General features: G+C 35.8%; 1 protein-coding gene across 1 annotated transcript in view; it reads left to right on the top strand.

The window, feature by feature from the left end:
* The first annotated feature begins 1,062 nt into the window (after positions 1-1,062).
* BMP5 (bone morphogenetic protein 5) overlaps positions 1,063-13,485 on the top strand; it is a 113,939-nt gene continuing 101,516 nt past the window's right edge. Inside the window, exon 1 of the mRNA XM_077769072.1 lies at positions 1,063-2,255. Coding sequence (XP_077625198.1) covers positions 1,766-2,255 — 490 coding nt within the window. The 5' untranslated portion in view covers positions 1,063-1,765. The remainder of the gene's footprint in view (positions 2,256-13,485) is intronic.

Here is a 13,485-nt window from a genome sequence, read left to right as displayed (position 1 = left end):
CTAGAATTTGCTCGATAAATCTACACTGGTATCAGAATAATATCCCAGACAATGAAAGTACTGTGAGCCGTAAGGTTAAGTGAGAGCTTGTAAGGAAAATTATAGCTGCACAAAAACATTGTAGACTTCCAAACTTTAAAGGCATTAAACATTAAGGATAAACACGTACTTTGCTCATTTCCTTGGATTAAGTATGGTATTTTAGAAAGGTGTGCACTTTCCCCATTATGCCCATCAAATTTTGAAAATGCAAATTTCAATCTGCAGGTAGTCATAAAGAATAGATGACTTGTGTTTATTTGCATGGGTTAAAACAAACCAAAGTACTGAGTATAACTTATGGGAAAAATCTAATTTGTAAGTGTGTTTACATTTCAACTGAAATGACTTAAAAGAATCATGACACTGTTTTCTAGGGTATTTGTATTTCAACTGTAACTGCCTTAATAAGAGAAATATAAATATATTTTTCTGGTTGAAATTTTTGCATTTAAAGATCATTAGAGCTGGGCTATCTCCCCACCATTATTGAATTACTATAACTACTGCTTTGGGAGCTAGAATGTATTTACTGGTGATTAATTATCTACTGTATTTTATTCTAAAAAGATCTGGCTGTCATTAAGAAACAACAAATTAGCCTCAAGTTACAACTCTTCCTTTTATTTTTTAAGAAGTAAACTACAATTACTCATAAAGGCTGGAAATAACTTCAAATATAGAACTGAGATGTATGTTAAGTTAGCCACAGCCTGAGAGTTAATATAGAAGTGTATTAAATGTGTACTATGAAAAGAGAGATCTAAGAGAGTACTATGTAAAATTGGTGGCAAAATTTTCAGTCTGCTGCTTGAAAACAGGCTTTCCCCCCTCGCCAGAACTTAAATGCCCCATGTATCACTGTACTATGTTAGATGCGTGGCTATAAAATTGTGAAAATGAAGGCTTTCCTGGTAGCAAAAGGGTTAAGTTCTTTTTGCTTTACCAGTTTCAAATTACAATGAGAAGCCTCTTCTTTCCCAGCAGGGTTGTGCTTACATTACTCTTTAGATCTCCCTTGAAGAGGGCTGGTATATTTGTGCCTGCTGGAGGTGGAATTAGCAGTTAGAAGGAGAAAGGGATTGAATGGACTTACAGGAAGGTTTTCAAGTAAATTCAGGGAAACACATTTGCTTGAATAGTACAACCTTGAGTCTTATTTTACACTAAGACGACACAAAAGATGTTAAAGTTATCACCAAGCTGCCGGACAAATCTATATTCCAACACCAAGGTGCAGATCAGCATAGATCTGTGATTCAGAAATCAGGATTTGTCTTGGAAAGAGCTCAAGGGTTGAGAAGAACTCAAGAGCAAGTGAAGATAACTTTGGGAACCGACAGTTTATCAGAAGATCAACTTTCGTTAATCCAAATACCAAAGGCCTGATTATCATAAATTCATATAGGAATGCATAGGTCATCTGATCAAATAATATTAGCCGTCTTCTGCTACATCAATGCAGCAAAAACTCTTAACAACTGTGGATAATTGGAAATCCAAGTTTCAGCTTTCTTAGAGATAACGATTCTTGACATATTTCAAAATATTTAAAATAGGACAGAAAAAAATCCATGAGGATGTTATGTTCAGAAATGTCACTGTCATGAAGAATAGGTAAATTTGTTTTTTCAGCTACTGGGAAAGCGTACCTCCTAGGAACTTTTACATTTTTTTTAAGAGGACAAGAAGGACTAAAAATATCAACTCTTGCTTTTGGACAAAAATGCATCTGACTGTATTTCTACTTAGGAGTATTGTGGGTTTCCTCTGGAGCTGCTGGGTTCTAGTGGGTTATGCAAAAGGAGGTTTGGGAGACAATCATGTCCACTCCAGTTTTATTTATAGAAGACTACGGAACCACGAAAGACGGGAAATACAGAGGGAAATTCTCTCTATCTTGGGTTTGCCTCATAGACCCAGACCATTTTCACCTGGAAAACAAGCTTCCTCTGCACCTCTCTTTATGCTGGATCTGTACAATGCTATGGCCAATGAAGAAAATCCCGAAGAGTCAGAGTACTCAGTGAGGGCATCCCTGGCAGCAGAGGCCAGAGGGGCGAGAAAAGGATACCCAGCCTCTCCCAATGGGTACCCTCGTCGCATACAGTTATCTCGAACAACTCCTCTGACCACCCAGAGTCCTCCTCTAGCCAGCCTACATGATACCAACTTTCTGAATGATGCTGACATGGTCATGAGCTTTGTCAATTTAGGTATGTGGTTCTTTTATTTGTTAAACTCTGCTGTTACAAAGTGGAAGTTTTTCTAATAGTAAAGTAGCTGCCTGGTAGGTGGTCATGTTTATATAAAGTCATTTTCTATAACTCTCTTCTCCAGCTTCTGTTTCCTTTCTTTCACTGATGCAATGTAACATTTTGCTTTAGGCAACAAAGTCATACGTGCACACACACACACACACGTATGTACACACGTGTGTATATATTATATATATGATTTTTTAAACACGAAAAACAAAAATTAAACACTTATGGTTGAGTAGATTTGGGTCTTTCTAGCTCTTGTTAAAATTTCAACCTTGCTTTACTGTATGAATAAACAGGCAGTAGTCTACAAAAAAGGAAAATTTATGGGTATAGCTATGCTATGAGCACAAAGGTAATAATACAAATAAAAAATAAACAAGCATTTACAGATTGAAAAGTAACAGTGACATTCTGAAACACTTTTTTTTTGTTAACAATTTAACAAATGTATAAGTATATATATGTATGCCACCAAAAATCTCTCATTTGGGGGAGACAGCTACTGTGAAAATATTAATGTGCAATTAACTAGATCAAATACTATTGTAAAATATTACTATCAAATGTTTTCAGGGAGAGATTCTGAAATGCTATGAAAGATATTTTGGAAAGGAAGCTTCAAACTAACATTTCTTAACTTCTTAATGATGAAACAATATCCTTCCCATTTGATTATTTCCAGAAGCAAGAGAAATATAAAACATGCTATGTGGTCTTTACCTATGCAAACTTTTCCTTTTCCTTTTCCTTTAAGATAAAAAAATGAATTGAAAAATTCTTTAATTAGCAACATTATTACAGAATACTTTTTTACATTATATTTTTCCCAGTGCTGATACTTTCATGGTTGTTTTTAAGCAGTGACCATATCAAATGGTAAATTAGTGTCCAATATTTCATCTCTCATAAATATTAAAGAGTTAACAATTCAAAGTGATTTTAAAAGGGCTGTAAATTAAAAAAAAATGTTTTAGTAGAGTCTGAAGATGAAAATTTACTGTCTTCAGACATTCAAAAAATATACAATATATTTATTTTTAGAGATACAGTTTTATGAAGAAATTGAATCAACTTGAAAGGATTAGAACCATTTTAATGTAAGAACTTTCAAAACTTTGTTTGAAAACTGCAATCTGCTTTGCCATAAAATTGACATGTTTTATTATACTTAATTAAAAACGTCCTCATATAATATCTCAAAGAAAATAGTCTTTGAAAAGACAGATAGCAACAAATTTAAATACATGAACACTTTTATAATACATGTCGCTTCATATGCTCTGCTCATTTGCTCTTAGCAATCCTAGCATGAAGGATAAGGTGCTTAATAAATCATGTTCCATGTTAGTAGAGACAAAGCTCTCATTATGAAGTTTTAGTAGGTCATCATTCGTTGCCCTAATCAGGTGTCCTGGAGGCCTTTTCTTCTACGTATAATTAACAGGTTTTGTTAGGAACTTTCAAGCCATTAAATATGGCTTAATTCTAAATTAGGTTGGTTGCTTCTTCCTAGTATAAGTGGTATGCACTGTGGCTCATGGTATATTTCACTTTGTTGCAGTTTCTAAAGCATTATTCAGCAATTTAAAGGAGTTTTGATATTTTAATAGAAATTTTCAGTCAGCATGATTTACATATTTATAAAATAAAATCACTGAAAAAATTAGTTCAGGCCACCTAAAATCTGACAGGGAGGAATGTGTTATGTACTTTAAAACCTAAAATCTGACGGCGAGGAATGTGTTATGTACTTTAAAAAACAATAGGTCAGTCATGAATCTGTTCTAAAATATATTTCATTGCAGTCAAATATTTTGATCATTCACAAAAGAAATGTATTTGTTTTAGAAAAGAATTAAGCATGATTTCAGAATCAGTGTGCCATTACCTTTTATACATTTACACAGGATAAGAAAGCCAAAAACAATAATAAAGAGCTTTATTCAGTGACTTCTTGAACCATTTTATCATTAAAGAATACTTATATTTTTTAAATCAATGAAATTTTAGTTGTATCGTTTGGATTATAACAACAAAGCCAGCTTACTAACTGTACCATGAAACACAATTATTCATTTTACTCTGGAGAAATAATATCAGATATAAGCTTCAGAAAATATTTATTTTTATTATGCTTGAACTGCTGAATAGTGATTTATCTTAAATAATAAACCATATTGACTTTTTATTTAATAATTCCAAACTAAATGTCTCATGTGAAATTACTGACAAATTGATTCTGATACTATTTCCTAGTAGTCTCTGAGGAAACTTGAATCACAATTATATTTTATCCTTAGACCATGCCTTCTAATATATCCAGAGCTTACATCCAATCACTACTTAGTAAAAAGCTTTAATTTCTGTATTTCTTCCATACTGAAATAGGTCAAAGTGTACTTAGAAAAGGTGAAAGTGTATTATGATTAACTGCATTAAGGATTTCAGTGGTTCTCAATGTAACATTCATTAACAAATAATATCTGGCACTTTTTTCATGTTCTTATAAGACTCAGGGGGATTATTTATTTATTTATTTAAGTATCATGTATATAGTGGGGACTAAGGGCTAATGATCAAATTAGCAATAAGCAAGGGATTTGTATTGAGGAAGTCACCTGGATGTTTAAATATGTGAAAAGAATCTGTTGACAGTTCCCATAATAAGGTGAATTGCATGCAGAGGATGCAGCAGTATCCTTTTATTAATGCTTGTATGTGTCATTTTTAGGTCAAATAATGGATTTTCTAAAATTATCTTGTCATTCAGGAGGACATTTTTTTCTAACATTAGTTTTGCTCACGAACAATTTAATGAATACAAGCTCTGAATCATATTACAGCAAAGAACCGTTTTTTTAAATTTCAGATAAGATTAATTTTTTTTGTTCATAAGTGAAAAATAGATGAAAACTTCCTAAAAGAAAAAAAAATAAAATGGGAAAAAAATTGCCTTAAGGCCAATATAAACAAGTAAATAGACATAAGCACATTATTTTGACCCTTATGTTGTTTTAGTGATTTATTCACTTTGAAGAGATAAATATTAATTGCTGTGTGAAGAGAAACTTCCCATTCTATTGTATTCATTAGTTTTGGGCCAATTTTTGTCAGTCTCTTACTGTCCAGCTTTTATAAGTTGATTCCTCTGTCTGCTTTGTCCCTGAAACTGGTGACTATCACAGGAAATCTTTTCTTGGTCAACACCAGGTTATTTTGTTAAGAACAAAAATATCTTTCTGATAAATCTTTTCTCATTTAACCATCTCTCTCTCAAAAATATTAAGGATTAGTTTATATATCAGATATCTATGCAAATAAAAGGGAAGATTAACTTGCTTGAAATTTTTAAGTATACGTTCTGTTTACATTAAGATAAACACATAGCATATTTCTAAGATCCTTAAAGTTAGAATGCAATTTTATTTGGATACTTGGAAAGAGTACAATTCAAATGATATCACATTGTAGATGTTTTGTTGGAAATTACAAAAAACAATAAGCAAGAGAAATTTAATTTTATATTATTCCATGTCTACATGTATTTCTCTGGTAAAGAAGAATTTGGGTTGTTTTTTTTTTAATGGGTTCTCATCAGTTGGATTGGAGTAAAAAACTTTAGGTATGTTTCAAGAACATGTATTAATTCAAAAGCATCAAAGCACATAAGTGTGATGCATGAGTTTTTTCATATTTTATAACATATTTAGCATGTGAAGACCTGATTCAGAAAAAAATACTTTTAGAACTTTAAATTAAGCCCTTCTCCCCTTACTTCCCCAAATCATTAAACGGTCCTGGTACTGGAAGAAAAAAATGCTTATGTTCTCAGTTGACAGGTTTGAAAGACATCATTGATATTTAATGTTGCTTTTGGCTGACTCAAGTGCCCAGTGGAGAGGAATTTGTGCACAGATCTACCTAAAGATGCCTATCTATGTAGTCTCTCCAACATGGTTATTAACACTTGTGTAACATAAACATACCCATAAACACATGCAAGATTTTGGGGGGGTTGTGATGAGAAGGGAAGAAAGATGATCTAAAACATTACAGTACACATTCATGGGTTATGCCTGGAAAAAGAGATGCTAAAAATGGATAAAACAATAATTCTTGAACACCTTTAACTTTTGAAGAGAAAAGTTGCTGAAGGTGGAAATCTCCTTACTCTCTTCTTCAACAACCTTGGCATTCATAAATGTGATCCAAGGGATTCTTGTTCTTTAAAGCCACATCATTGTCAAATGACAGGCCTGGCTTCAGAGATAGGTGTAATCACATGGTTTAATTAAAAGCTTTTTGCTCATCTTAATGGTCCTTTACAAATAGCCCGTTTTAAAAGTTGAATAAGAAGTAACAGCTGGAAATGAGAAGGTATGATAACATGAACCCATAGGGTTTGGATGGTCTCACCCACCACTTCCAGCTCTCCTTTTATTCTTCCATTTTTTTTCAATATTGCCTCCCTCTCTCCTCACCCTCATCCCTCACATTATTTGGCCTTTCCCCTTTCCTCTTTAGTTCTCTGGTCTCTCTACCTCCAGGCTTTCTTGGCACCCGTCTCCTTACGCCCTCACCCCTTCCCCGGGTTTGCCTTTGGTCCTTGTTTCTTCATAGCTGGAGGCTTAGATTAGCTGAAAATCAATTAGTTACAGCTTGATCATTTAGGTACAGCCTCCTGTTTCTCTGGCGTTGAGAGGGAAAAGGTTAGGATGTGCCAGTCGCAGCCTCAGCCCACCAGGAGAAAAGCTCCCCAGGGCACCAGGACTTCTCTGGCTGTGACTATCCCTGTAATTGTTTCTCCCCTGTCCCATTCTTCTTTGCCTCCTCACCTCTCCCAGAGGATCCCATTGACAGAATTTAATTGTTTTTGCCTTCCCTACTTTATAACATAATTAAAATTTAAAAGGGGACATTTAAAGGAATGTAAAAAAAAAATGAACGAAAATAACACTGATCGAAAATGTAATTCTCTGTTAATTTAGAAAACTCCTTAGCTTACATTATGTTTATTTAACACTTGTTCTCTTTTGTGAAGAGACTATTTCCTTTTCTTTTTTAATTGAGAAAGCGGATGAGGGAGGATAGAAAGATCAAGAGCAGAGAACAATGAGGTTGAGACAGAGAAAGAAATATAGTAATTTTTCAACAAGCCCTTGAAGGAAAGAAAATGAATGAAATATGTCATTAGAGGCTGGTCTTTGGGTCATGCAGGTGGAGGATGTGTTGGGAAATCCTCAGTCTACCTCATACCGACACAGCAGCTAATTCAACATCCCCAACCACATTGGCTCCAGGGGATAACCCTTTCATCCTTCCACACTAAAATACCAAAGTGGGGAAAAGGGAGGGGGGCTGTGTGTGTGTGTGTGTGTGTGTGTGTACAAGGAGTGGACAGCAGGCTACTCACATTTACAGTCATAAATAATATAGTGTCTCAGCTTGAAAAAACCACAGGTTAAAGGAAGGGGCTTCCCTGACGCACAGAGAGGGGCTGAGATCAGAGGAGCCACTGAAGGGGTTGGAGCCAAACAATGAATCCCTTGTTCGAAGTCATATTTATGAGTGCTTCTTTGCACCTTCAGTTCATATTTTATTGGCTGGACTGTGGGGTTTCCCCATTTGCTCATCTCTTAAAAATAATACCCTTGGCTGAGATACCCTTTAAAATGCACTAGTCAGCCCTGACGACTGGCTCATTTTTTGGGGGGAAAAGGGAGTCTGTTGTGATTCTGATGTCAGATTGGGATGTGTAAGATCCAGTTGCGGATCTTAAAGTGATGACAGGAAGATAAAAATAATAATCGGGGTATTTACCTGCCTTTCTCGGAGATGTTTACAAGAATCTGAGAATCCATGTAATCAAGAAGTAACCCCTGATTTGTGTGAGTCTTGTCTAAACGACGGGGTAAAATTATCATCCAAGAAAGTAGAAACAAAATCTATTAAAGTGTGCAGTGCTTCGAATGAAGGAAGAAACATTTCTGATTAGCAAGAAGGATCTGTAGAGATTTGAGGGAGAAAGGAAAATAAAAACAACGCTACATAACCAAAGAGTGGAAGGCAGTGAGTTACATAACCATTACGTAAAACTTAAAAACTAGCACCTTGTGTGATTTTAAATAATTTGACTGGTATAGAAATTAAACTGGGGTATGTTCTATTTTATCATTTCTAAGACAGTGAAGATAGCTGTTTTCATAAGGATGTGGCCTTTCATTTTTCTATAAGCAGCAGAGTATTTGTGCTTGTGTTGCAAAAAAAAACCAACTCTGTATTTTAGAAATAAAGGAATCTAATTAAATTATCTCTTAGATATTGTGTTTATTTAACTTCTTTCTGGAAGTAAATAACAACTTTTATTGTTCTTGTTTACCGGCTATCTTGGAGTTGTTAGGAATGAAGAAAATAGTTTGAGAAAGTCCACATAAACAGAGGTACATGTCATTTTGATTTTATTCAGAACTAAGAGACCTGTTAAAAGCAAAAGACTTATTAATATTTACAAGCGCCTTCAGCTATTCTTATCCTGTATGATATGAGAAATTCAATTTCATCTGTTAGGCATAGCTTTTCTGTCCCTATGGTAACTTTGTGATTAGCTTTCCTATATAGGAGACATAGTTATTGCTAGAGTCTTAAATCCATGGCATATTACTGGACACATGTATTTAAGGTTTAATTGCAGATTAATCCTGATTATGTTCCTTTCTGTGTTTCCATCACAGAAGTGGAGTAGAATAGAAGAAGCCAGAATGCCTGGATTAGAATCCCATATTCGATAATTTGTAGCAGTGTGAACTTGGGCAAGTTATTTCAATTCTCTCTCTGCCCCTCTTCCTTATCTAAAAAGTACCAATAATAATATCACCCTCCTCATTGCGTGCGGAGAGGATTTAAATGAGGTAATATGCATATAGTGTTAAGAATAGCATTTGGAACAGAGCGAGACCTCAGTAAATAGCTCTTATTGTTATCAGAGTTGCATTTGTATCCAGTGTCTTCACTGCATCTGCGGGAGTGGCTAAACAGTTTGTTGAGCCCACTCTAAAATAAAAAATGTGGGGCCTCGCATTCCAAAATGACCAAGAATCCCAACATAGGGGAATGAGAGTACATAAGCTCAAGCAGGAGTTCCTTCTGAGTGGGGAGCCTGTACAACTGCACAGGTCACATGCCAGAGAAGATTACATGTTGTGACAGCAGGAATCATATCCTATTCATCCTTTTTTATCCCCAGAGGTATATCAGGGTCCCAGAAAGAAAGAGCCTGCCTGAGCAAATTGAATCATCTAGGAGAGTTTACCTAATGTTGTCATGTGTATCAAGTTGTGGGCAGAGCTTTCTGGCAAAACAGAGGATGAAGGCGGCACCTGGAACCGCACGGGAGCCCTCCTTCACTACTTCTGAGCAGGGAGCAGAAACAGTTACCAGAAAACCCAGAGAACTTTGGGGGGAAGGTATCCTGACATAGGCTTTGTGAGAGATGCCATGCAGCCAACCCCTTAATACTCAGCAGGGAGGGAGGCCCAGGACTAAATACCCAGGCCTTACTTTTCAGCCATGTTTCCCATTGGCTGATCCTCACTGAAAGCCACAGGGCCGTGGAGCCTACCGGTGGAGCTAATGAAAGTCAGCCTCCTGGTGCAGAGAGCAGAGTAGAGAGACGTGGAGGGTGGATGTTGAGGCAGAAACTGAAGGTATTTGGCCCAAATGGATAAATGGATGTTACATGTTTTGTTAGTAGAAGTTCTAGAATCACTTCGATTTCAGTGCAAGGTAATCATATCGATATATCTATATCTATATCATTATCTATATCTATCTATGTCTATGTCTATATCTGTATACACACCACACACACATAATGTTAACCTTTGTCCTATGAATTTATTATAAAATTCAAGAGATAATCATGATTTAGCATGGACATTATCAACTCCACAAGTTGGTGAGGTGGTAAAATGAGCATGGCATGCTGAAAAAAATTCTTAAATTGTATCTGGATTAGTAATTTCATGTGATCTAGTACAATGGTTTCAAAGCAAAGTGAAATGAAAAATGAAAACCAAAAATTGAAGGAGAAGTAGCACTTTCAGATCACAGAACAAACAGTGGACTGCAGTTGCCAACCAGAATGCTCAGTGTAGAGAGCACTAGACTACGTGCAAATATACAGAGCAATTGCCGAGCAAATATGAAGAGCGATACATTTTCTTGGTCTTTAGGTCTGTTTGCTCTTAGTCCTTTGTTGTTCTTCCCGAAATGGCCCATGCCTGGGTGTTAAGGCATTGTGAGTTCTGAGTGGAATCATCCTGTATATTCTGCTGTTAATGTTGCAGGTGGCAGTAATGTTGGGATGCAGGAAACCGGGACAATTGTTGTTCTTAGTTGCTACTCTCCTCCTCTTCTGGCGGTGTCCTTGTGACTCACAGAGGCAGAATTTACTGGAGGAGCAGGTATTTCTGCTATTTCATTCTCATAAATAACAAGCTGCTGAGCCTGGAGGCCCAGAGCCATCCCACTGCCCTTTAATCACAGACAAGCACAGAGTAGACAACTCCTTTCCAGTATAGTCTATGTTCCTTTTCAAAGCTGCTAAGGATGGTAATTTTAACCTGATTTTATGTCTGTAATTATCAAAAGCAGAGAAAGAGAGGGTTCAACTTGGAAATTGTATAAGCTCCTCTACAAATAACCTTGATGAGGGTATCCAGGACCTATTTAGTTGGAAAGAATGAAGGTCAGCCATTAAATAAAGTTTATGGTTAGTGTTTTGTAGATGTTTTCTTTGCTCTGAGGGAAGAGGTGTTATTTAATTCTTGAACTCTCTCAGAAGGGTGTTAAGTGTAGGGGTTTTAGAGTCAGACCCGTTTGAAACCCAGCTTTGCATACAGCTGCAGGGCCTTGAGCAAACGATTTCATTTTACTAAAACTGTTTCCTCATCTGTCAAGTGGATCCTTGAACAGAAATCCTAAAACAGAATTGAACTTAGTCAAGTAAAGTTGGCGGCCTTTAAGCCTACATGAAAAAAGTACTCAATTAACAGTCCCCACTCCTATTACAATGACTTCTGCTAGAGTAGAGTCTATGGTGTTCTTTTTTTTTTTTTTTTTAATGTTTAGTTATTTTTAAAACAGAGAGAGACAGAGCATGAGCTGGGGTGGGGCAGAGGGAGAGAGAGAGTCCCAAGCAGGCTCTGCACTATCAATGTGGAGCCTGACTTGGGCTGGATCTCATGAATCATTAGATCATGACCTGAACTTGATCTCAGGGAGTTGGAACCTTAACTGACTGAGGCACCCTGGTGCCCCAGGGACTTGGTCTCTGAGTTGACTATTGATGGACTGTATTCCTACATCAGAGTGTCCTGAAAAAAAAAAAAAAAAAAAAAAAACGTGAGTCCCTGACAGAACCTAAAGGTAGCTGTAGGGCTTCCCTTTGAGGACCCAAAGGCAACATTTTCTGTGATATGCTATTGAAACGTGGTTTTTATGATACCTTTGGTCAGATCCTTAGAATGAAGCCACGGTTTTACTTTAGTTCCAGATATTACCTGTTCTGTTTCCTTGTTTGTTATGGGAAAGAGGAAGTTGATTGCAGGCCAAAGTAAGAATATACAATTAGAAAATATTTGGTTGGGAAGACATGGGCACTGTCTAAAAGGCCCTTTGAAAGCAGAGGAGAAAAATCTTGAAGGATCTTAATGCTTATTTTCCTTCATAAGTCAACTTGTTTTTATAGTTTTAATTTTTTAAAAAGTTGATTTATGATGAGAATCTTGGTTTATAAAACTCTGAACTCTAAATAGAAAAGCCACTCTGTTCATATAATCACTCAATCCAGGAACTTTTTGTATTGCATGTAACTCAAATCATGTTTGAATTTGTGTTTTTCTGATTTGTAACAGTTCTTGTTACTATTTGCATTATTATTATAGTTTTATTTCTATTTAATACCATTTAGCTTTAAGTATTTTGACTTTCCTAAACTATTTGTTTGGGCTGTTTATTTTTTTTTTTCAGGTGACAGTCACTTCTTTTTATTACTTTTCTTGAATTGTGCTCTGTGATATTTTGAAGCAGGAAGGGAACTTAGGGGTTTGATCCAAAAAGTCAGACAAAAGGCATACATGTTTATAATATCCATATTGTAAAATCATCACATTGCTTTTGATATTTTATATAATACATTGAGTGGGAAAATATGAATTTGTTGGGGTTTTTTTTTTTGTTATTTGGTAACATGCTGAAAGATGGTCTTTGGTAACTTTTTAATTCTGATGAGTAAAGTTCTTAAAATAAGGGTTCCACCTATATATATTGACCTATTCAAATCAACATGTAAGAGTTTTCTCTTCCATACTGCCATGTCAAAACATTTACCGTTCTACAGTTAACTTTCACTTTGAGGAAGAATTTATTGGAATTAAGCAAACTATTATCATTCTGGTGTGTATGTACATGATACATTTAAAGTAGATGACATTGTCACATATATATAGTTTTAAATTGTAGTTTAGTTGCAGCAGTAGTAATTATAGCAATAAAAACAGCAATAAATATAATTCCTATGCCAGAAACTGGACTGAGTGATTGGCATGCATTATATCAATTAATTTGCATCTCAATTTGATGCATAAATATTTTTCTATTCCTAATTTGTTGATATGAACATTGAGACTTCAGCTGAGGTTACGTCGCATACAGAGGTCACCCAACTGGTAAATGGTACAATCAGTACTGGAACCATGATCTGTCTGGCTACTAATTTTTAGCTTGGTAATCCGCTTCTGAAAACTAGAAAAACAGTGCAACTTTTAATAACAGTAACAATAATGGTCTATACTTCCTGAAAGCATCTTTATCTACAATACGTGGTTTTGTCTGGATTGTTGCAGTGTATGGCACTAGAGGAAGAGGCTGTGATTCCACAGTATGTAACATCTCTGGAAACCTGAATTCTGAAAGGTCATTCATTCGGCCACTTGACAAATATAAGCTGATTACCTACTATTGGGCCAGGCACTGTGCGAAAGACTGTGCCTGTCTTCCTGCCAAGATCACGAGGCAAGAGGAACAAGGTCTAGGCCCAGAATCCCTGATTCTCATGCCAGGACTTTTTTTTCTCAATGTCACATACTTTGAAAAAAATCCACACAAAAATTCCAGCACC

This window comes from Crocuta crocuta, unplaced genomic scaffold (assembly GCF_008692635.1).
Source record: "Crocuta crocuta isolate KB4526 unplaced genomic scaffold, BGI_CrCroc_1.0 scaffold205, whole genome shotgun sequence".
Taxonomy (NCBI): Eukaryota; Metazoa; Chordata; class Mammalia; order Carnivora; family Hyaenidae; genus Crocuta; species Crocuta crocuta.
This window is presented reverse-complemented; position numbering and strand designations above follow the sequence as displayed.